Genomic DNA, 24,946 nt, shown 5'->3' on the forward strand with positions numbered 1-24,946 from the left:
TGCTTCCAGCACGTGGAAGGTGGCAGCCCAGGGGATTCTCCAGGCCTAGGGCCGGCTTCGCAAGTGTGGCCAGCACGCAGCTCAGTCCCAAGCTCCACGGGAAGATATGGAAGCTGCACTGGTTCTGCCCACGCTTCCCCAGGGTGGGCCAAAGGCGGCAGAAGGCACCCCGCCGGCGGGGATCTGGGAGAGAACCACCCCCTTCATAGGTCCTGCCTCCCCAGAAGTGATGGCTGCATGCACACCGTTGACCGGACCATCCCGTCTCTGAGGCTCGAGCTTGTTGAGGCAGGGCAGGGGCTGTGAAGCGCAGAGACACGTACCCACGTGCGAGGCCTTCGAGGCGGCCGGTCTCCTGGCTGGCGCTGGCCTGCTTGGGGCACACATGCTGGGGCTGGCAGGGGCCGCGGGGGGGCTCTCTGCGGTGAGGGGGGTGGAGGCCGGCCGGCTGGTGCTGGTGGCCTGGGCCGAATTCGCTGGCGCCGGGTCCATGCTGGGAATGGGCTTCCCCAATTTGGTGTGCAGCTTGAAGACCTGGAACAGACCCAGCCCCCTGTAAGGGCTGCTCAGGCCTGGCCAACCTTCCTCAGGGGTAGGAAGAGCACCTCACCGGGCATGGGGGAGCTGGCAGACTGTGGAAGTGAGGGCGGTAGTCCACCCTGTCCCCGGGGACCCTGCCCCTTCCCCCTGCTCCCACTTAAATGCCTTGGGAAGGGCCTTCCTGAGCTGTCTCCTGCTTCTAGGCCCCCACTACTCCTGCATATGGGGGACCTATAACTTTGACACCCCTGCTGGCTTACACAGACCCCCTTCCTCCAAACTCCACCGCCTGCGCTGAGAAGCACGGCTGTTTTCTGCATGCCAAGCACCAGCCCAGTGCCAGCCCCAGGTAGACACAGTGTGTGTAGAGCACCTGCTAAGATGGACACATGTACGTGTCCACGACACAGATCCATGTTCGGTATACGTGGGTGTACACGTCCATAGACACACCTCCACATTCTGCAGGAACTCACATACACGTCCAGGGACACAGATCCACCTAGGATACAGTCACCCGCCCTGTCCTCGGCACGCCCGGCCGCCAACAAAGGCACTTAATTGCAAAAGTTCCCATTGGAAAGGACTGTTCCACCACCCCCAGAGTCTGCACTGACGACCATCTCGGACACCTTCTCTGGCTCTAAGTCTGACACTCACGGCTCAAACCTGCCCCCCACCCTGGGGCTGGCTGCAGGGCCTCCTGATCCCAGAACGAGTCCCAGCCTGCGAGCTGTGACACCCGCAGCCCACCCCGCCTGGGCCCAGCTCTCCCGCCTGCACCCCTGCTACCACCAGGCTGGCATGTCCCCTTTTCCACGCCTCACTGCTCCTTCCTTGGTGGGTTTTGTGGGTTCACGCAGGCATTCGAGAGCCTGTCCCAGCTGGGCTGGGGAACGAGGCCCTTGATGAGCAGGGGGAGAAGACAGATCCTCAGGCAGGCGCTCGGGGAGGCCCAGCCTGCAGCGGGGGCTGGAAGGGGGCTGCCAAAGGCAGGGTGTGAGCAAAGGCCTGCGGGCAGGAGGGAGAATGGCCGGTGAGCTGGGGCAGCTGGAGGGGGTTCTGTGGAAGGGGCAGAGAGAGGCAGCCACGGGACAGGGGCCTTCCTAACCCTCTCACTCTAAACCTCGTGGTGCAGCTCAAAGCAGGCGTCCAGACAGGAATCCCCCCTCCTCCTGTCCTCAGCGCACACCCGAAAGGTGAGCATCACCTTGCAGGTTCATGATGCCATTTGGGGAAGGTTTGCTGATTTCCAAAAAGCACCTCTGGACCACAGAAAGAGGGCATAGGGAGAGGGGCCCTACCTTCTCTCGGGTGGAGGAGCCCATTCATTTCCTCACAACATGACATACTACAGGCATTTTTAAGCCCACAGGAAAACGTTGATATTAAAATAGTAATAAATATGACAAATGCTGATATTAATTTAGTATCAATGAAAACTTTGATATTAAAATATTAAACCTTACTACTTTAATTTGATTTTTAATAAATAAGGACCCCAAATGGAATATACCATTTGATCTCATCAACATACAAACTCTGGTTCACATATACATGCAGACATACCCAAGGCCAAAAACATTTTCCTCTTGGGTCTGGGTACGAGCTGCCCTGCTCCATGCTTCTGTCCAGGGGCAGATGTGACTTTTATAACTGGGAGAAGGCGTTTGGCTTTGGAGGAAGGAGGACGCGTGGGCCTGCAGGGAAAGCCGCTTCTCGTGGGTGGCTGCCCACCCCCCGTGTCATGGGATGCCCCTCTGGGTCCCGAGTGGGCCGGGGCCTGTGAGGGGCTCCTACCTTCTGGTGCTTGGACCCCCGGATGTGGGCGGCATAGGCCTCCGCCCCGGTGCAGGACACGGCACACAGGTCGCAGTGCAGCTGCGCCTGCACCCCTCGTGGGCTGCTGCTGGGCTGGATGCCCATATTCTGAGCCGCCTCTTTCTTTTTGTGCTTCTGCCCTTCCAGGTGCTCGCGGTAGGTCTGCCGGCAGAGAGCGAGGGCAGCCTGAGGGGGGTGTGCCCACCTGGCACCGCGCCTTCCCCGTCGCCGCAGTTCACGGGAGGCCTGATGTCCCCACCCCTCTGTTCACGGCCTCCTTTTAAAGCCCAGTCAACAGAGAGAAGACTCAGAAGCTCGGACTGAAAGACATAAGGTTGGCTTCTCTTTTGTTTTTTCTAAAAATCAATGAGTTTCTTCAGCAAGCATCCTCAAAGGGGCACACATTTCGTTTCAGGGGCTGCTTGAAAGAATATTCCGGCTTTTCAGAATCTGACCTCAGAAGCCAAGCAAGGATGCATGCTACCGGAACGATGGGGGACACACTTCACTGTTAGAGCACTGCTCCCAAACCGCGGGGTCCACCTGGGGGAGGTGGCCACGAGGCACAGACCCACACTTCCCGCACCGCGTGTCCGAGATGTCTGACAGCGTCTGGCACACGACTGAGCTCTCACAGGGCAGCCCTGACTTGTCTCTGGGAAGCCTTAAGATGAGGCAAAGTGGGGCTGCTAACCCAATGCCCTCTAACCATGCCAAGAGTCAACATTCCGCGGAAAAGAAATGCCTCTGGAAAATACCAAAGGCACTGGTGACGTTGGCTGGCTCTGGGGGCAGGGACAGGAGTGGGAAGGGTGCTCTCGGAATGTAGAAATCTGTGGGGTTTTTTTTTTTTGGCTGTGCCTCGTGGCATGTGGGATCTTAGTTCCCTGACCAGGGATTGAACCCATGCCCCCTGCAGTGGAAGCGCAGAGTCTTAACCACTGGACCGCCACGGAAGTCCCAGGAATCTGTGTTTTTACCTAAGCCACAGAATACACACACACACACACACACACACACACGCACGGACATGACGTAAAAGCCTGTGGGCCGGAGACAAGCCTGGCAGGATATACACCAAGGCGCCAACAGTAAACTACTTCAGAACACACTTCGCAGAGTCTGAGCCCGTAGAAAGAACAAATGTTCGCAGTTTATGCCATCCCGATGCCTGACTCTCCGTCACAGACACGGAACAGATGTGGAATGAGAAAAAACCCAGAGGAGCATTAGAAGGAGGCCTGCCTGGCGCCCCGCGGCTCCTGAAGCCCACAGCTGCCCTGGCGGCCCCTCACTTGGCCGGGACGGAGACCGCACCGCCAACTGTGCCGTCCTGGACTCAAAGACAGGTGCCCGGAAAAGAGGCAGAAGTGCTGCCCCCGCTGCGAGGAGGCCACACTAACCAAGTCCTTCCGATGAAGATGGAGGCCGTGTGTGGCTGCTTCCACGTTAACCGTGTCTCAAGCGGCGCTGGGTGGGTGCGGGAGGGGTGAGCACGGGAACTCCGCAGAAGCACCCGGCATCTCGGTGGTGGAGGCGGATGTGTGAGCCTGGGCAGCTGATGAGCTCGCATGGAGCAGACCACACGCGTGCACACAGGCATACACAGGTGCAAGTGAGACCGGTAAAACCTGGGACAGAGCTCTGACTCAGTGGATGGGTTCAAGGCCAACATGCCAGCTGTGATAGTGACTGTAGTTTGGCAAAACGTCAACACCCGGGGCGCTGGGTGAGGGCACGTGGGCCTCTCCGCGGTGTTTCTTACAACCACCTGTGAAACCACCACTACCTCAATGAAAAGTCCAACGAACGAGCGCTGTTAACATTACCAAAAAGCTGGGAACTGGAGCTGACATGTCTGCGTGCCAGATGCTATGCTGAGTGGTGACACGCTTGGGGAAACCCGGTCCCACGGGGCGACGAGGCTCAGAGAGGCCTCGACACCCACTCGGGCGATGCTCATGTGCCCACGCCCCGTCACACCCCACGGCCACGGGGAGCGTCACACCCCTGCTCAGCGTGATGCCGCCAAGAGTCTAGAATCACAGGAGCAGACCTTGTATTGGACTGGTGAGAGGAAGCAAGAATCCTCACGATGCAGTCCTGAGTGCGGGCCGCCTGGCCCTCATCCCTCTGCCAGGGAAGTCTGGGCTGAATGAGGGGTTCTGGGCTCCTCCCACACCTCTACAGCCTGTGATTTGGAGTCTCTGCATGCCTCCGCGGTGCCAGCTTTCTCTCAGAGTACTAAGGACAAGACAAAGTCCACACGGGGTGTTCTGTAAGGACCAGCCCTAGCGTCTGATGATCTTTGCAGGGAGCGAGGTGGGTCACTTGTGAGCGTCGTTGGGGAGGTCCTTTGCTTAGACAGCAGTGCACTCGCCCGCACACGCGCCCGAACATACTGCTTTTACCCGCCTGCAGCCCTGCCTACACGGTCCTGTCTGCACCGCCCTGCCTACACAGTCCTGTCTGCACGGCTCTGCCTACACGGCCCCGCCTGCAGCCCTGCCTACACGGTCCTGTCTGCACGGCTCTGCCTACACGGCCCTGTCTGCACGGCTCTGCCTACACGGTCCTGTCTGCACGGCTCTGCCTACACGGCCCCGCCTGCAGCCCTGCCTACACGGTCCTGTCTGCACCGCCCTGCCTACACAGTCCTGTCTGCACGGCTCTGCCTACACGGCCCCGCCTGCAGCCCTGCCTACACGGTCCCGTCTGCACAGCCCTGCCTACACGGTCCCGTCTGCACAGCTCTGCCTACGAGGTCCTGTCTGCACGGCTCTGCCTACATGGCCCTGTCTGCATGGCTCTGCCTACACGGCCCTGCAGCAAAGGTGCACTGTGACCAGCCACGCCTACCGGCCCTCGTGTCCAGGAGGGTGCGCTGAGGGCCTCCCTGCTACAGGTGGCCTCAGGGTGCAAGACCACGCTTCTGCGGCCAATAACCAGCGCGGGGCCTGCTCTCGTGTCTTTCACAAGAACACCAGGCAGTTTTAAGGTTATGCTGATACGCACTTGGCATTGCAAATTAATAACAGGCAACGACCCTTCTGAGGGTCTTTTGAGCAGGCAACGACCCTGACCTCTGGCCAGTCGTAGGGGGCAAGGGAGGGCTCTCCCACCCGTGGGGGCAGGAAGGTCTGGGGCCTGCCCAGCGTGGGGCGGGGGCGGCTGACCTGGGGACCAGCACAGCTGATCTTGCAGATGTCACAATAGTGAAGCGGGAGCTGCTTGGGGCCACCCCTGGGTTTCGGCAGCTTGGTGGCAACTGGTAGCTTCTTGGCGAAGCTGTCAGTGCAATGGGCACTGGGACTGCTTCCCGAGCCGCCCCACAGGGACGAGTCCACGGGCTTTGGGAGCGGGGGCGGCCGCATCTGTGGGAGGAGCAGCGGGGGGTAGTAAGGACTGACGGCTGAGTACGGGGATGTGTCATAGCCCGGGCAGCTTGGTCCTAAGAAACGGAAAGAAAAATGAGAGGGGGAGATGGGTTGGTTTTGAGGAAAGGACCACATTTATTTCGGCAGCAAATAAAAGGAACAGCCTGCACTTGCATGCCTGCAGGGGAAACCACCATCTTACCAGTGTACGGGGCGGAGGCCGGGCCCAACGAGGATGAGGAAGGCAGCGTGGAGAGGGAGGAGGCCGCGGGCAGAGCGCTGCTCGCAGGGGGGTAGGTGGAGGTAGAGGGTGAAGTGCTGGCCAGCTGCCCCGCCTCGGCGGTGGGCACCTGCGGCAGGGGCTGAGCTTGGTTGTACCCAATGCCACCGTAGGCTCCTTGGGGCCCTGGAGAGCAAGCACAGCCTCTGCAGAGCCACTCCTGTGACACCGGGCCCAGGGAGCAGAGAAAGTGTGACCAACACAACGGCCCGGCTGCCAGGAGCTGGCACGGCCTGGGCGCAACTGGCTGTGAAGCCCGGGTGTCTGAGCCGTGCTGGAGGCCGGAGCCCCGGGCTCTCCCAATCTCTAAACTCCAAGTCCTCAACAGAACCCACCTCCTTGGAAAACACTTCCAGCCCCACCTTCGTCTCTCCCCCATCTCTCTGTCTGGGTCTCCCCGCCCCTCTCTCTCGCACACACAGGCCCATTGACTAGTGGAGACTTCGGGGCGTATCTGAGGGGACAGCCCTGAGACCCACGCTACCGCTGCACCTCCTGTGAACCTGACGTGCTTGAAACCTGACTTTCCTGGGGTCCCTCCCGTGTAAGCAAGGCCCGTTTGCCCCCGCCCTGACCCTGCAGAGACCCACCCACCTGGTGGGCAGAGCGTGGCCGTGGCCATGGCCGGGAGCTGAGGCTGGCCAGCAGCAGGTGGCGGGTCCCGTTTGTTCTCGTAGCCACCAGCGGCTGTCGATGGTCCATAGCTGTAACTGTCCTGCGAGAGGGTTTCCATGGGGAACACAGAGCAGGAGAAAGGTGCTCAGGGTGGGGCAAGGCCCCCTGCAAGGCCTGCATCCACGTGGTTCCCGAGCTCCTGCTCTGTACCAGCCTCTGTTTTGGGACCTGGGGATGCAGCGACCAGGGAGAGGGATGTGGCCTGCTCCCTCAAAACTGATGCTAATGTCTGAGAGAAAAAGTGCTCTGAGGAACATGCAACGGGACAAGGGCTGCCAGGGATGGCTCGGAAGAGGCGGCAAGCGTGTGGAGACTGGGGACAAGGCTCCTGGCCAGGTTGGCAGGGAGCAGAGGCCCTGGTGGGGGTCTGCGGGTGGGCTGGCAGGAGACCCGGAAGCTGTTTGGAGCAGAGGACTGCGAGCACCAGGGGAGGGGCTGGGGGGGTAGGCGGGGCCGGGGGTGCCGGGAGGGGCTGGGGCAACAGGGAGCACGACTGGATTCTGGTTCACAGGGAGGTATGAGCTGTTGCGTGGACCAGGGACTAACTGCATGGAGGTGAGGACGGAACCAAGAGGCCAGGAGGAGGCCCTGGGAGCAGGACAGGAACTCAGGATGGGAGGTTGGGAGAAGTCCCAGAGGTCCTGGGGAAGCAAAGGGGAGTAAAGGAGGGAGGGGACGGAGCCAAGTGGGTACGAGCTTGGCCGAGCAAATCACGAACAGGCTGTGGGTGACAGAGGCTCAGGGGGTTGGGCCACATGGAGCGTGGGATGCCTTGGCGATTCCATGTGGAAACACAGCTGCCAGATCTGCGGTCCTAGAGCTCGGGGTCAGGAACGGGGCATCGTCAGCACGGGAAAGGCCTGGGAAAGAGGGGAAAGTTCCATCCCCTCTAAGGGCAGGGATGGGAGCATCAGGAGGGTGATGGCCCGTCTGGATTGCGTTTTCAAGGAAGGACTGGTGCCGGGCAGAGAAAAGTCGGGCTGATACCTGGTAGGAGGGAGCCGTGGTGGCCGCTGGCACAGGCTCCTGGGGCTGGCCGCCGTAACCGAGGTCCTGGCCGGGGTGGGGCTGGTACCCGCCGTACCCTGCTGGAGTGATGGGCCTGGGTGGCTGGGCGGCCTCGGGAAACGGGATCAAGGCAGGGCCCAGTCCAGGAGCAGGCTGAACGGCCAAGCTGGTTCCAGCAGCTGGGACGGGAAAAGCCATCGGAGGCTGGGCGCTAGAACCACAGATAAACAGACAACCCAGCAGCGTTAGACCCTGGCATTCGAGAACCTGCATTGAGCACAAAAATGCCATCTGACACTAGACATCAGCCACTTGGATGCCTCCAGTCCAAGACCTTTCTTCTGTGAGCGCAGGCGCCATTGGAAGCGCTTTTCATGAATTAACACAATCTCACAGCAACCCTGAGTGCTCGGAGCCAGCCTGGTCCCCATTTTCACAGTTGAGAAAAATCATGGAAGGTCGATTAACGCTAAACTAAGAACTCTTTACCTATAAGAACCAGCTCTTGCTTGTGGTTCGTTCTGCAGGAAGCCCAGAGCTGAGGTCTTTTGTCTGCCTCACACCATCCCTACCTTCCTGCCCTTAGAGAAGGCACTGCCAGCTGTCTGTATGTACATCTGTTGGTCTGTCCCCGCTGTCTGGAAGATGAAACTCTGAGGACAGGTGACAAGTGCCGGATTCAGACCCAGATCTTTCTGATCCCCGCGCTCCTCACTCCGCTAAATATCAGTCACCCAGTAGACAGTCCTCAAATGTAAAAGTCCGTCTGTCGGGGAAGGGTATCGGCAAAGAGTTTAGCCCAGTACCAATAAGAATCATGTAAGAAAGTTCCTACAACCCTCCTACACTGTTGTTGGGAATGTACATTGGTGTAGCCACTATGGAAAACAGTATGGAAGTTCCTTAAAAAATAAAAATAGATGGGAATTCCCTGGTGGTCAAGTGGTTAGGACTCAGCGCTTTCACTGCTGAGGGCCAGGGTTCAATCCTTGGTCGGGGAACTAAGATCCCACAAGCCGCATGGAACGGCCAAAAACTTTAAAAATTAAAATAAATAAATAAATAAAAATAGAGCAACCGTACGATCCAGCAATCCCAATCCTGGATACATATCCAGAAAAGATGAAAACTCTAATTCAGAAAGATGTATGCACGCCAATGTTCACTGCAGCACTATTTACAACAGCCAGGATATGGAAGCAACCTAAGCACCCATCGACAGAGGAATGGATAAAGAAGATGTGGTACATATATACAATGGAATATTACTCAGCCATAAAAAAAGAATGAAATATTGCCACTTGCAGCAACATGGATGGACCTAGAGATTCTCATACTAAGTGAAGTAAGTTAAAGACAAATATTATATGATATCACTTATATGTCAAATCTGAAAATAATACAAATGAACTTATTTACACAACAGAAACAGACACACAGACATAGTAAACAATCTTACGGTTACCAAAGGGGAGGGGAGGGAGGAATAAATTAGGAATATGGGATTAACAGGTACACACTACTATATAGAAAATAGATAAACAAGGGCCTACTGTAGAGCACAGGGAACTATATTTAGTATCTTATAATAACCTATAACGGAAAAGATCTTTAAAGAAAATACTGAATCACTTTTCTGTACACCTGAAACTAATACAATATTGTATATCAACTCTACTTCAACTTTTAAAAGAAGGAAGTTCCCGCAAACCCTGTAGGGCAGGGGTCCCCAACCCCCGGGCCACAGCCCGGTACTGGTCTGCGGGCTGTTAGGAACTGAGCCGCACATTAGGGGGTGCACAGCGGGCAGAAGAGCAAGTGAAGCTTCATCTGCTACTCCCCGTCGCTTGCATTATTGCCTGAACCATCCCCTCCACTCTGGCCATGGGAAATCTGTCTTCCACGAAACCGATCCCTGGTGCCAAAAAGGTTGGGGACCGCTGCCGCAGGGGATGAGGCAAGGCGTGTGCGCAGCTCAGAGGCAGGCAGACCTGAGTACAGAGGGACGACGGCTGGCAGCACTTGTCCACTGGCACCTTCGCACACATTCTGGGCCGATGCTAGACTCACGTGTGATGCTTGCAGTGTCATTCCTGCCCCCCGAAGTGGCTCACTGCCCAGTGGGGAGGGCCATGGAGAAATGGGGACAACTTGGGGGGGGTGTTATCCAGGCCATCCTGGGGGCTGAGGGACCTGCCAGGGAGAGAGAAGCGCGCTGCTGAGGGTCAAGCAGAGCCCGCTGCATCGGCCCTGCCCATCTCCTAGCCAGCATCTCTTCGTCCTCCTGGCAGCCAGAGGGGTCCGCTCAAAGCACAGACCTGACCACCTCTGCCTCCTGCTCAGAACCCTCCCAACGCCCTCTGCCCCTATCCCCTGCCACACCTGCTCACTCCCTTCCTCACTTCCTTCTGCAGCCCTTCCTGAGCCCCTGCTGGAGAGCAGCAGGGCCCTGTAACCCGTCATCCTGGCCCCTCAACCTGCTTGATTTTCCCTCCCAGCACCGCCTGACGCAATCCTTCCACCAACACGAAGCCACAGGAACTGAGGTGGGTCCCAAGCTATTTGTCAGCACGACAGTGGCACCTGGCACATAGCAGGTGCTCAGGAAATCTTAGTATGGCCTACAGTCAGGCATTTGGGAAATGGTGGGTGGGAGCAGCCCAATCGCAGGTGGGGTCCTGGCCCGCCGGGGTCCCAGGGATCTTCTCCTCGCATCTTCACATGGTCTCCCTCTATGTGTGTCTATGTCCTAATCTCTTCTTCTTATAAGGACACCAGTCATATTGAATCAGGGCCACCCTAATACCTCATTTTACCTTAACTATCTCTTTAAAGACCCCATCTCCTACAGTCACATTCTTTAGTTAGCAATGAAGCCCTAATCCCCAATACCTAACACCCGAATATGAATTTTAGGAGGACACAAGTCAGCCCATGACAGAGTCATTATTGTAACAAAACTCAAATGACATGAAAATCTTGATTACACAAACATCATTCATGCTGAACTGAAGGCACCTAAAATACATTTTACAGAATATATCATCATTTATGAATTAGTATGTTTTTATTTTATTTAAGACACCCAAACATCATCAGCCCATCACCAGAATGCCCAGACACGCACAGTAATGATAGCCTTTGATGTTCTGACAACTGTAAACCTAGCATCACTCTTTTTTTTCTTCTTGGTCATTAGAAAGGTATATTTGTTAAGGTAGGTGGGACAGAACATACTGTATTTAACTTTTGCCAGTTTGGTCTATAATGTTGAAATATTTAGACATGGCATGCTGGCTTCCATTTGTACTTTTGCTCTGGGCCTCTCAAACTGTGAAGGCTATTCATTTGTTTGGCTGTATTTCATTTGCCTATTTTACTATTGGTAAGTAGTTATATTATATATCAGTTTCTATTGCAGAGTTAAAAATTACCCCCAATAAATGTCAATTGGTACAGCCACTATGGAAAACAATATGAAGCTTCCTCAAAAAATTAAAAATAGAACTAGCATATGATCCAGCAGTTCCACTTCTGGGGATTTTTCTGAAGAAAACAAAAACACTAATTCAAAAAGATTATGCACCCCTATGTTCACTGCAGCATTATTTACAAAAGCCAAGATATGGAATCAACCTAAGTGTCCACTGATAGATGAATGGATAAAGAAGATGGATAAAGGAGATATATATCTTTATCCATTTGTCTAACGACGGATACTTAGGTACACACACACACACACACACGTGTGCATGCACGTGTACTCGTGCATGATAGAATATTACTCAGCCGTAAAAAAAAGAATGATTATCTTGCCATTTGTGACATGGATAGACCTATAGGGTATTATGCCGAGTGAAATAGGTCAGACAGAGAAGGACAAATGCCACATGATCCCACTTATGTGAAGAATCTAAAAAATAAAACAAATGAGTAAACATGACAAAACAGAAACAGACTCATAGATACAGAGAATAAACTGGTGGTAGCCAGAAGGGAGGGGGTTGGGAGGATGAGTTAAATAGGTGAGGGAGATTAAGAGGTACAAACTTCCAGTCCTTAAATAAGTAAGTCTGAGGAATGTAATATACAGCATGGGGAATATAGTCAATAATATTGCAATAAATTTGCATGGTAGCAGATGATAACTGGACTTATCGTGGTGATCATTTTGTAATGTATAAAAATATCAAATCACTATGTTACATACCTGAAACTAACAGAATGTTGTAAGTGATTATACTTCAATTTTAAAAATTCCCCCCAACGATGTGGCTGCAAACAATAATATTTACCATCTTCACAGATTCTGTCGGTCAGAATTTGAGAGTGGCCTGGATGGGCTCTGACTCAGAGTCTTTAAGACGTTGCCAATAAGAAGTCGACTGGGGGAATTCCCTGGCAGTCCAGTGGTTAAGACTCCACGCCCCCAATGCAGGGCACGAATTCAGTCCCTGGTCGGGGAACTAAGGTTCCCCATGCTGCACGGCACGGCCAAAAAAAAAAAAAAAGTTGGCTAGGACAGCATCATCTGAAGGCTCGACTGGCGTAGTGGGGGTAGTGAGATCTGCTTCCAGGATGGCTCCTTAACATGGTTGGTGCTTTCCCGATGCTGCTTGAGTGTTCTTACAACATGGCGACCAGCTTCCCCCAGAATGAGAGATGCCAGAGAGAGAGAGAGAGGAAGGACCAGGTGGAAGCTATCCTTGTTATGAGCCTCAGACATCACATGGCATAACTTCTGCCACATTCTGCCTTAGAAGTGAACCACTAAATACACCCACCCTCAAGGGGAGAGGATTAAGCACCATCTTTTGAAGGGAGGAGTGAATTTATTTATGGGAATCTGGAATATGAATTCTCTTAATAAACACTGAATATGAGAATTTATGGCAATATTTTTCAACCACCACATGCTATTCCCCATTTTCTACTGTTACACATGTTCTACGTATGTTCTGTATATGCTTTCTCGTGCCAGCTTCCCCTCATGGCTTCTTGCCCAGCCTGGGTCCCACACGACCTGCTCCAAACAGGGCACAGCTGAGGAGAATGGGGTGAGGATGGCTGCCTCAGATCCATAAGGATTTAACCTGGAGCTGGGGCCACCTTCTCCTGAGTCACATGGGAGAGGTGTGGACCAACCCAAACCGGCAAGGAAAACGGATGGGATGGGCTTTGGGAGGACGATAAAAAGCCATACCGTTGAAGCCACTCAGAAGGCTCAACAAAGGGGTCTGAGCTGCCCAAGCTGCAAGGGCGGGAGTGCTGGAGTCCAAGTGTGAGCGCAGACCTGGAACTCTCTGGACTGAGCCCTGCTGCCTCTGCTGGGTAAGAGGCCATCAGCACTGCAGTGATGCTTTCCTTCTTGCCTGGCTTCCCAGCGTGCCAATGGCCTCCACCTCCAGAAGGGTCTCCGCCCCCAGTCCTGAAGACCCAGCGCACCAAGTGGTGCCCACTGAGGGTGCTGAGGCAAAGTGTCTCCTGCGGTGGAGGGCAAGTCTTGTCCTTTAACTGAGGGCCTGAGGGAGTAGAGACAAGCTTGGGGCTTTCTTCACCTGCTCCCGCAGTGACCCAGCTCAGGTCAAAAGCTGTGTCTCCATCTGGTGGGGGGTCCACCTAGGGAACCAGTGAGGCGGGCAGTTGTTGTCCTTGTTCCAGGCCAGGAGATCAAACAGCCTGTTCTGTCTAGGGCAGGGTTTCTCGATCCAGGCAATGCTGACATTGCAGCCCGATCACTCTCTGTAGGGGACCATCCTGGGCACTTTGGGCTGTGGAACAGCATCCGTGGCCTCCACCCGCCCAATGCCAGAGGTGTCCCCAGTTCAAACAAGCACAGATTTCCCCAGACACTGTCCGGGTGAGAACCACTGGTCTAAGACAAGCCCAATCCCAGGGCACCAGCTCTGAGTCCCCAGCTGCAGATGGGCAATGTCATGTGTTGGTTTACAGCTGGTCCAGACCCTACTCCAGAAGGATCACCGGGACACTGCGGGCTACCCTGTGACTTGGGATCAGGCTCGAGACAGCACGTTTGCGGGTGTAAACTAAGAATTCAGGACATGTTTTGGTTGTATACAACCCTGAGTAGTGATGCTTATGCACCCTGAGGTTTGAAGACCACTGAGCTAGACCAAAGTCAAGGACAAAAGGAGAGTCTGCCCACAGATGGCTGGGCGTCCAAGCCGTTTGGTCTTGATGTAACTCAGTGGTGGGAAATCTCAGGTGTTCCCGTGCCCTGCAGGGTGACTCCCGTCAGTTTTATTACGAGGGCCTGCAAACGTCACAGCTCTGCGCAGACTGATTGGCTGTGAGGCGTACAGGGTCAGGGTAGATATCAGCTTTGAGTTTTATGTGGGATGCTGAAACGCCCTTGATCTCACCGGAGGTCACCCCTGCCCCCTTCTACTCAGATGACAGGATGAAGCAAACAGCTGAGACACTGGGGGAGGGGCGGGGGAGACAGAGACACACCGTCTGGAAGAAGTATGGATGTGCTGACAGCCCAGCAGGCAGCAGGAGCCTCCCCCTCCAACCCAGAGCCTGAAAAGGCCTCACCTATGAAGAATACTGGGATTCCAGAGAGGGGCTCAGATGCAGCCCCCTGGGCTGAGAGAAGGGCCTGGCACACATGTGGGAAAGGGAGAAGAGCACAGGGGCTGACAGGGGAATGGCCCTGTGTGCTGAGGGACAGAGGAGGGGTGGGTGACAGGAGACTGGATGGTGGGCTCGGGACTCTGGGATGCCAGGCAGAATCCAAGTTTTATCCAGTAAGCAATCCGGAGTCACCACGGTATCTCAGGACAAGATCTGTCCTGTTTCAGGATGCTAAGGTGGTGCTGTGGACTGAGTTGTGCCCGCCCCCCCTCAAATTCACATGAAGCCCTAACCCCAATAAGACTGTGTTTGGAGATAGAGCCTTTAAAGAATTAAATGAGGCCATAAGGGTGGGGTCCTAATCCTATAGGACTGGTATCCTTATGAGAAGAGACACCAGGGATGCCCACACAGAGGGAAGACCACACAGGGACACAGGAAGAAGGCAGCCATCTGCAGGCCAAGGAGAGAGGCCTCAGGAGAAACTAACCCTGCCAGCACCTGGATCTTGAATGTCCAGCTTCCAGACTGTGACGAATACATGCATTGTTTAGGCCACTCAGTCTGTGGTGTTTTGTTATGGCAGCTCGAGCAGACTAGACAGGTGGTGATGGCTGTAGAGGGGAGAAGCTGAGGGCAAAGCTGATACACAGAGGCCACTTCAGGTCACCTATGCAAATTTCAGCCAGGTCAGCTCCCGGTGGTCGAGGGCTTTGCAGACACCCAAAACGGGGCTTGCAAAGCAGTCAAGTAAACGTTTCATGACTATGGTCAAAGTGGTAGCTGTGACCCCAAAGGGAACAGTAGGCCCACCTGAGTAACTGCTCAGGGCAACACAAAGCTGTTTGTGGTCCGGGAGGATGACGTGTTGCCTGGCTTTTATTTAGCTAAGCAAGCTCTGCGGAAGTGGAGCGTGGATGCCCTCAAGCTGGGGAGGGTGCACGTGCCATGGGACTCGTGCCCTTCTCAGGAGAGGGCTCAGCACAGTGGAGCCCAGACGGAAGGGATAAAGGGAGAAATGGAAGGGATTTAAAAGGCGGCTAGGCCAAGTATGGCCATATCTGCCCACTGCCTGTTTTTTGCACAGCCCATGAGCAAAAAATGAATTTTGCATTTTTAAGTGGTTGGAGAAAGTTAAGAGAGTACTATTTCATGACACGTGAAAATTATACAAAACTCACATTTCAGTGTCAAAATATAAAGTTTTGATGGCACATAGCCATGCCCACCTGTTTATGTATTGCTTTCAGCCACTTTTGCCCTATAGTGGCCGAGCTCTGTAGCTGCAACAGACCCAGTGTAGCCCGCTGTTGTGGACTGAATGTTTGTGTCTCCCCAAAATTGTTATGTTGAACCCCTACCCCTCAATGTGATGGTGTTAGGAGGTGGGGCCTTTGGGAGGTAACTAGGATTAGATGAGGTCATGAGGGTGGGGCCCCCCGTGATGGGATGAGTACCCTTATAAAAGTCACAGGAGAGCTTGCCTCCCCACTCCGCTCTCCTCCAGGCGAGGACACAGTGAGAAGTCAGCATCTGCAACCCAAAGAGGGTTCTCACCAGAACCCAACCCTGCCTGCACCCTGATCGCAGACCTCCAGAGGAATAAACTCCTGTTGTTTACAAGCCACCCAGTCTGTGGTACTTTCTCACAGCAGCCTGAACTAAGACACCCCTGGAATGGAAAATATTTACTCTCCGACCTTTTAGGAAAAGGCTTGCTGATCCCCAGCTTAAAACAGCCATCGTTTATTTTGTTCCTAACTCTGTAGGCTGGGCTGGGCTGCATCTGAGGTCAGCAGCAGGCAGCTCCACTTCTGGAGGGCAGCTGGCTGTCCAACGGGCACTGAAGCCCTCCTCCCGATAGTATCTTCTCCTCCAGTGGTCCAGCTGGGGGCCCTTCATGTGGCAGGGTCCCCCAAGATGGAGAGGACGTGTGCAAAGGCTCTGGAGGTCTACGCTTAGAACAGGCATGGACAGGATTGGCAGCTCGAACAGATGTTACACCAGAATACCATAGATTGTGTGGCTTATAAACAACAGAAATTTCTCAGTTCTGGAGACTGGGAAGTCCAAGATGAAGGAACCAGCAGACCAGTATCTGGTGAGAGCCTGCGTCCCGGTTCATAGATAGCCATCTTCTTGCTGTGTCCTCAAATGGCACAAGGGGTAAGGGAGCTCTCTGAGGTCCCTTTCAAAGGGTACTAATCCCATTCACAAGGGACCCCACCCTCATGACCTAATCACCTCCAAAAGGCCCCACCTCCTAATGCCATCAACTTGGGGGTTAGGTTTCAACATAGGAATGCGGGGCGGGGGGTGTATAAACCTTCAGTCTATGGCAGTATCTCTTCCGCTGCAATCTACGGGCCAAGGAGGAGCACAAGGAAGCCCAGGCTCGAGGGCCAGGGAAATGGATGTATTGATAATTTCTAGATGGGAAGAGCTGCATGGTCACAGTGGAAAGGGCGTGGATATAAGAAGGAACAACATAAAGGACAGGGGTGTTTTGGCAACCAATCTACCACATCGAGGTTTCAGGAGTTGAGCTAACCAAAAAATAGCTCATGGGAGAGACTCCTCAGGCATGGCCCATATGGTTGTCAAAGCCTAGGTAATCTAGAGCAGGGGTTCTCACCTGGGGTGATCCTGCCCCCAGGGGAAACGGGGTGATATTGAGGACATCTGTGGTTGTCACTTTGGGGGGCTCCTGGCATCGAGTAGATGGGGGCCAGGGATGCTGCTCCACACCCCACAGCGCCCAGGACGGCCTCACAGAGAACAATCTGAGAAACTCAGACCTGCAAGGTCGGGGTGCCCAGGGTTGGGGATCAGGGATTAGAGCCTAACATTTAAAGGTAGGGGGCAGGAAGGTGAGTCAGCAGCAGAAGCTGTCACTCCCGCCCAGGCTCCCTGCCCCAAGTCTGAAGGGAGAGTCCCCACACCTCTTCTCCGGCTCCCTTTGGTAAGAGGTCAGTTTCTAATAGCCTTTTTCTGGGTCCTTTTACTAATGAGATGAAAGCTGTGACTCCCTGGAAATGGCACAGCTTTGCCGGTAATCACCTGGGGCCTCACAGGCCCCAGCTTAAGAATCTCTCCTTGAATGGGAGAGCAAAAAGCATTTGCTGAGATTAAAGGCAAAGTTTACGTGCCCCTGTGTGGTGTGGTGTGTTCCCTTCTCTCGGAAAATGTAATAAATCCTCATTCAGTGGCAAGACGGCCCCTGTCGTCAGTCACCTCCATGCATGAAAATCCTGCAGGTACAAATGAGACACTCCCTTAGAGCAAGGTTAAGAGAAGAGGCTGAGGACACGAGGGTTCTGCATGAGGACCAAGGACCAAGATCAAGATCAAGGAAGAGCTCACAGGGGTTTCAGGCTTAGGAACTGGGAGGAGAGCCACATTCCAGCAGCTGGCATGGGAACAGGAGCCACACCACCTGGCTTCCAGTCCTGGCTCTGGCTCACCACGGGGCCTTGAGCGAGTCACTTCTTCTTTCCTCGTCTCAGTTTACTCACCTGTAAAACGGGAACACCTACCTCTCGGGATGTCGTGACAAACAAGAACTCATGTGCTACAGTGCCTCGCACAGGAGCTCACAACGCAGCCCAGAGTGGCCAGATCTTCCCATTTTAAACGATACCAGAAATCTTTGGAAAGTCTCCCAATTTTAAAATACTGGCACCTAACTCAAATATAGCAAGTAAAAAACCCACTGCACGGGCCGAAGAGAGCTGGTGTGATAATCAAACATGGTCTGCAGGCTACCAATTCTCAGCCCCGACCAAGAGCAAGGAGTTGGGAGTAGTTGTTGAAGAACAGAGTCACACATTTACTCTCGGTGAAGCCTCCCCTCAAGCAAGGGGCCTAAGCTTGTGCTGCTGCTGTCTGAAGTCACCTGCTGCTCACAGGGAGAGGGTGCCGCTGCACCACAAAGCCCAGGGCCACTGTCCCCATGACAACAAGGGCCCGGTGAGTGCCGCCTGCCTGGCAGGGAGAAGAGCTGAGGCGGGAAGCTGGGGAGAAAGCACCGGCACCTGTTGGCTCAGGAAGAGTGGGACTGAAGCACATCTGTGTGACGCAGACTCACAAGTCCTGGCTGCCATCCTTGTCTTTGGGTCGCAGGATTTTTGGTCTGAATTTTGTTTTGGAGAGTCAGGCTTCTTTGGGTGCATCGTCTAGATAAGATTTGAGAATGCAAGGCTGGCAAGACCCAGGGATATGAGCTTGTTCAGTGAGTCACCTAACCGATGGGGACACGGAGGCCTGGAGATGGAAGGGACTCGTCTGGGGAGGTCACATTCCCCGACCCAGGAAACTCTCTGGTACACGCTCTGCTTGCTCCTAAAAGGCCAATCGTAAGGACACATTGCACCTTGAGTGTAGACCTCACTTCAGAAGGGCGCATCAGAGGAATCTACAGGCAGGTGATGAAATGTCACAGGGATGGTCAGGAGGAAAGACAAGTCACTCTGGGTTTGCTGTAACAATGATCTCTGTTGCAGACTGCTTTCAAAGAATCATTCAGTGAGCACACAAACACAATCAAAACATTTAGAGTATGAGAAAAAAAAATCAAGTGGAAGAAAGATTTTTGTGGAACCACAGTGCTGAGAAACCTTACATAGTGTTTTCTTTTTAAATCATGGACTCTTCCTTCCAGGGCATAGCTCTTCACCCACTTATCTATCAACCCTCCTCCTAAGGACCCCCCACCCCCCCCCCCCACCAATGGCAGAAACTAAACCAGAAGGAGGGGTTAAACCTGAGTTCCTAGCACTTGGAAATCGCAACCTCAACGATCACCTACTTTGCAGTGCTATGGGGAGAAAACCTCGGCTCCGGCATCCTGACCTAGCTCAGTTTCCCAGGTGCGTCTGTGACTACTCACAGGGTTGAGGAACATTCGGAGCTCAGACGGTGCACTGTGAAGGGCGATACCCAAGGCTAACATGCGCATTCAAGACATTCATCAGGGAGGATATTTTCAAACCCGTTTTATTGGCAGTAAGATCACATCTGTTATTTTGTGGGTACATGCACACATATACACCCAGAGAGATGACTTCATTTGGCATTTCAGTTCGCAAGGCTTTTTTTTTTTTTTTTTGCGGTACGCGGGCCTCTCACTATTGTGGCCTCTCCCGTTGGCGGAGCACAGGCTCCAGACGCGCAGGCTCAGCGGCCATGGCTCACGGGCCCAGCTGCTCCGCGGCATGTGGGATCTTCCCGGACCGGGGAACGAACCCATGTCCCCTGCATCGGCAGGCGGACTCTCAACCACTGCGTCACCAGGGAAGCCCCACAAGGGTTTTATTATTTTATTGTTATTTTTTGCAGTACACGGGCCTCTCACTGTTGTGGCCTCTCCCGTTGCGGAGCACAGGCTCCGGACACGCAGGCTCAGCGGCCGTGGCTCACGGGCCCAGCCGCTCCGCGGCATGTGGGATCTTCCCGGACCGGGGCACGAACCCGTGTCCCCTGCATCGGCAGGAGGACTCTCAACCACTGAGCTACCAGGGAAGCCCCCCACAAGGGTTTTATATTCAAAACATACAGCATACCATACATTCATTCCCATAACAATTCTGATTTTTCTAACAGAAGTTTTTTTTTTTTTTTTCCACGAAAGCCTTATATGTACTCTCCATGTTAAATATCCATTTCAGACCCAGGTACTCCCGGAAGACATCCTGGAAAGGGATCTGGAGAACTAAATCCTTGGGCTCTTGGGAAGATGATGGAGAATTTCATTCCCTTACGCCCATCTGCAGCCTTCTTTAAAATGTAGTCAGGAGTCTCCAGCTCCCAGTCAGGGCCAGCCTAGCTCCTCAAGACAGAGCCACTGGGCTGCTTGGTGTTCCCGAGGCAGGGATTCCAGAGACTCGTGACGGGAGTTTCCTGAGCGTTGAGGGTGAGCCATGTTCTGTTTGGCAGTGGAACTCCCAGAATTCTCTTCTGTCCTTCTGAAAAGGAACGTGGTGCTCACATGGAAGGTGGCTGCATAGTTAGCCCCGCTGGTCAGATGCTTAAGAATGCCATCTTGTTGATACATGCTGGTTAAGCTAAAGAGAAAGCATTATGTACACTCGCCCTCCCCAGAAGCAGTGCAAGTGAGAGGACGCCCAACCAGGATCAATACGGCCGTGCCTTTTTGCTGCCATGAACCAAATAGGTGAAATGCTGTTCTGGGCAGAGAGGGCTCATCTGTGGTTCCAGCCCTCTCCTGCTGCTTTAAGGGGCAGAAAAACCTCCACAGCAACATCTATGCTGGTCTAGCACATGGGCCTCTCGTGTCAACAGAGGGAGGTGGGACTAGACAGCCAGTGTGAGTTTCTCATAAGCAAGTACAACAGACGTCGAACCACCAACCCTGATTCAAGCAATGACATTCAAAATTTAAAAGAAGCCACTGGCTTTTTTAAAAACATTCATTCCAGGCTTCCCTGGTGGCGCAGTGGTTAAGCATCCGCCTGCTAATGCAGGGGACATGGGTTCCAGCCCTGGTCCGGGAAGATCCCACATGCCGCGAGGCAATTAAGCCCGTGCGCCACAACTACTGAGCCCGTGTGACACAACTACTGAAGCCTGCGTGCCTGGAGCCTGTGCTCTGCAACAAGAGAAGCCACCGCAATGAGAAGCCCTCGGCAACTAGAGAAAGCCCCGCGCACAGCCATGGAAGACACAACACAGCCAATAAATAAATAAATAAATAAAATCTATTTTAAAAACATTCATTCCAAGAGTCTTAGACATTATAGTTCTTTCTGTTCCCAGAGAGCAAAACTCACAAGGAGTTAACCTCAGTCAACAAAAGTGAGTTTCCAAAGTGCTACAGAACCAAAGTGAAGCAATTCTCAATTCTTAGTCAACAGTTAATTTAAATATGCAAGCGGACAGTGATGTGCTGCAAATGCAACTTACCTCTGGGGGGAAAGAAAACCTGCCCAAAGCACAATATGTACCAAAAAAAAAGTCCCGTTCCACCAAATATTTACAAATGAAGTTTCTAGCTAGAAAAGTCTGGCAAGCTTAGAATTACCCTCTAACGCAAGTATAAGAGAAAAGGACAGGCAGAGAATGTCAGTTCCCAGCTGGTGTGCGGATCCCACAGTACAAGGGACAGAACAAGGGAACAATTACCCACCAGTTAGACCTTGGGTGGTACCAAAAGCTTTTCCTACCAAGATTCTAGAATACCCTATGAGTAAAGAGCACACTTCAGATTTAAGGTGTCACAGACATACAAAAAAACAAAAGAAACAAGCAAAAAGTCCCTGCGTTTTGTCAAAGCTTCCTAATTTTGTTTTGAATTAGACAGCGTTTCTCACCTTAGATGAATAAGCTATCTGAACAGCTCAGAGCCGTGATGAAGACAAAAACCGGTATTATCTTCTTAACATACACGCAAAACCCCACGACCTTCTTAATCGACTAAAACCAGTCAAAAAGGAGGGCTCCTCCTTCTAGCTGGAATACATACTATTCCTTTTAATTATCAAATGTATCTATAATGTCTTCTACATTATCCTCCTGTGATTAAACTTCTAAGAACAGAAAGCAAGGTCATAAAGTGGAAACAGGTGTCATTTGGCTCACAGTCTGACTTTGGTTCTGCTATTTAAAATTTGGGGGATTTCACGTAGGACAGGGAATTATTGTGGGTTCTCTGGGAAACTGGGAAGACTTGCCACTCTGGGTTCAGTGCCATGTGTCAATGACAGGTGGGAGGGTGGGGTGCGCACGCTGTTTTGATCCTCCCCTGACAGACCCTCTATCCTCTATCTTAGACGGTATTCACACATGTATGTGTCTGCTCCTTACTAGACCATCTGCAATCCGTGATCTGAAGGTTCACAAACTTTTGATTTACTAATAAAGAATGAACAAAGAATGAATATAAAATAATGAATATAAAATATAGACTATAAAATAAGGAATGAATACGAGGTTTATAAATACCCTTTCTACACGTTTCCCTTACTTTTTAGGACTGCTCAGTTATTCATCCAGATCAGTGGTCTTTGTCTCCTTACCTCCAAAACCACATAAGAGAGCACCAATTACACTCACACGAAAAAAGAATTTTAAAGGATCATTTGAAAATGCTTTTAAATTTGATGTATTTGTTCTGATCATTCTAAATACACACATTGGTAGATCCAGACAAAAGACAAAATATAAAATAAAACTTAAAAAAATTCAGAAACAGAATATGTTGAGGAAAAAAATCTCTGTTAGGAATTAACTTATGCTCTGATGTTGATGAGTTGACTTTTAGCTCTAAAATGGATAAAATGAAAATTCAAAATCCACACTTCAAAAATTTTAAATGTACCTCATGTACGTGTGGTTGGAACACAGATAGTATAGTTCTGTCATTTGAAAGGTTTTCCTTAAAATATGCTGAAATCAGGTCTCGCCTGCAGCTGAGAGCCTTTCTGAGATGGGTCTTTAAGAAAACAACAGCAGGCACACTGTAAAAGGAGAACTCCTGTGCCTTGCTTTCCCAGGGTCCGCCTCCAGTCAATCCCATCGGGGAGTACGCGGGAAGTGCTGCTGAGGTGCAATCATTGTCAGGACTGCTTCAAACTCAACTACAGGTTCCCACGAGCCCCACTCTCCTGCTTTTGGGTGTGGTGGCAGGTGCACCCCAGTCCCTGAGGCAATGACACCAGATTCTCTCTAGCAGCTTGTGTTTCTGGGACCTAAGCTCAGGGGACAGACAGGCCTTGGAGGGTAACGTTCACTCTGGAAGGGCCTGGAGACCAGGGGGTCAGACATGGGGTGCAGGCAACAGAGGCTGGCCTGGGTATGACCAGGACCATTCTGAATCTGGTCGTAGCCATACCTGACAGGGCAGCAGTCTCCTACCTGGGTGGTGTTAATGGGTGATTTTTCATCTGGCAGCACTGGGGCTGCCTATGCTGCCCCCCATGGCTGACGTGGGCTCTGTTGCCTTTCCCAAGCTATCTGTTGCCTCTGGAAGAGATTATTGAGAGACATGGCTTGGGTTATCATTACCATCCCCATGACACTGGACCAGATACTTCCTCGGCCTCCCCACTCCAGAGCAAGTAATTTTGCAAGGTCTGAAGAATGCGGCCCTAAACCACAATCTGACTAGGACCCAAATGAAAGGGGCAGGATCCAGGTGACAGCATAAAGAATGGCGGAACCAGTCTCTGCCAGCAGGCCCCACTGCTGAGCAGCTGCATCAGGCTAGGTCTGCCACCACGAGCACCTCCCCAGGCTCGGGCATGCCCTACCATGGGGCAAAGGCACGGCCTGGGAGCCAGGCAGCCCTCATTCCTAGCCAGACACCACCACTCACCACCCTGGGGATCCTACACCAGTTACTGCACCCCGAGCTTCGTTTCCTTATCAGCAAAATGGGTATCATTAATACCTAGCTCACGGGATTACTGTGAGGACTGGAAGAGATATCAAGTGCTTGGGACTTATTCAATACAGAGAATCAGTAACCAGCACTTCATATTGTTATCCACCACTAACAGAGTTTGATGGGGTTCCAATCAGGCTTCCAACTTCCTGATATTCTCCAGATGAAGGAATGCGGCTATTAACATTTATGCCAAAAGCTTATTAAAATAGAACTTCTCCTGATGGGAAATCAAGTATTACACCAAAACCCAGTAGCTGTCTTACTTAGGTTTAACAAGGATGCAAAGGTAGAGGTAGCCAGCTACACTAGATGGGTAGTATTTTGACAAAACTGCTAGAAAAGGGAAATATTACAGTAGATCTGGCCTGCCTGTCACATTCCACCCCCGGGGACATCCACCGTACAGCTCCGAGCTCTCAGTGCTTTCATTACCAACTCGACTTAACTCACACAGAACTCTGCTGGATTTCTTGAGCGGCTCTCAGCCTCACACCTGAAAACTGCATTCAGTGCTAATTAAACACACTGTCAGATTCAATTTTCCACATGGGATTAATCCTTAATTCTGAACACGTGCAGCACTAACTCTAAGTCTAAAAAAGCTTTATGAGATTTAAAAGACCACCTAAAGTAAAATAAATGAAAATCATCATTATTTACAAGTAATTACAAACTTTTCTTATAACTTCATGAGTAAGTGTACATCCGATTCTTACTGAACAACGATTTAAGAACAGTTCCAATTCCAACCCTATTTATGGATGACAATGTAAGGAATATTACTATCCAGGGCTATGGTTACCAATTTTAAAAGCCAAAAAAACCTATGCAAAATTCCTCTAAGAAATAAACTGTCATCTTTGCTTTGGCAATCCATGAAATGGGCTTTGTAAATACTGTTGTCCAGTATTTGTCCATAAAGTTGGTACTCACAAAATCTGTTACCTGATCAGTTTTTCCATGGCACATTATGTAAGAAATATATACTTTAAAAGCAGCTGAAGGTTTCAAGCAAAAGTTGTTTCCCCCAAAAGAGAATGTCTAGTTAACTTAAAACTATTCAGACAACGCAGATTATCTTGTTTCAAGGTTTTCTGAGACTAAAATTGATTTTGCTATGATTCCTATGGTTTTTTTTTGTTTTTGTTTTTGTTTTTTGCGGTACGTGGGCCTCTCACTTCTGTGGCCTCTCCCGTTGCGGAGCACAGGCTCCGGACGCGCAGGCCCAGCGGCCATGGCTCACAG

The 24,946-nt window shown here is 52.1% G+C and overlaps 1 protein-coding gene across 1 annotated transcript in view; it reads right to left on the bottom strand.

Moving 5' to 3' along the window:
• The window catches only part of ZFR2 (zinc finger RNA binding protein 2), a 44,669-nt gene that overhangs the window by 17,686 nt on the left and 2,037 nt on the right, over window positions 1-24,946 (bottom strand). The window contains exons 2-7 of the mRNA XM_032628963.1: window positions 7,681-7,912; window positions 6,613-6,733; window positions 5,941-6,144; window positions 5,538-5,812; window positions 2,341-2,523; window positions 324-534 (exon numbers count right to left, since the gene is read on the bottom strand). Coding sequence (XP_032484854.1) covers window positions 324-534; window positions 2,341-2,523; window positions 5,538-5,812; window positions 5,941-6,144; window positions 6,613-6,733; window positions 7,681-7,912 — 1,226 coding nt within the window. The remainder of the gene's footprint in view (window positions 1-323; window positions 535-2,340; window positions 2,524-5,537; window positions 5,813-5,940; window positions 6,145-6,612; window positions 6,734-7,680; window positions 7,913-24,946) is intronic.

Source organism: Phocoena sinus, chromosome 3 (genome assembly GCF_008692025.1).
Source record: "Phocoena sinus isolate mPhoSin1 chromosome 3, mPhoSin1.pri, whole genome shotgun sequence".
NCBI classification, from domain to species: domain Eukaryota; kingdom Metazoa; phylum Chordata; class Mammalia; order Artiodactyla; family Phocoenidae; genus Phocoena; species Phocoena sinus.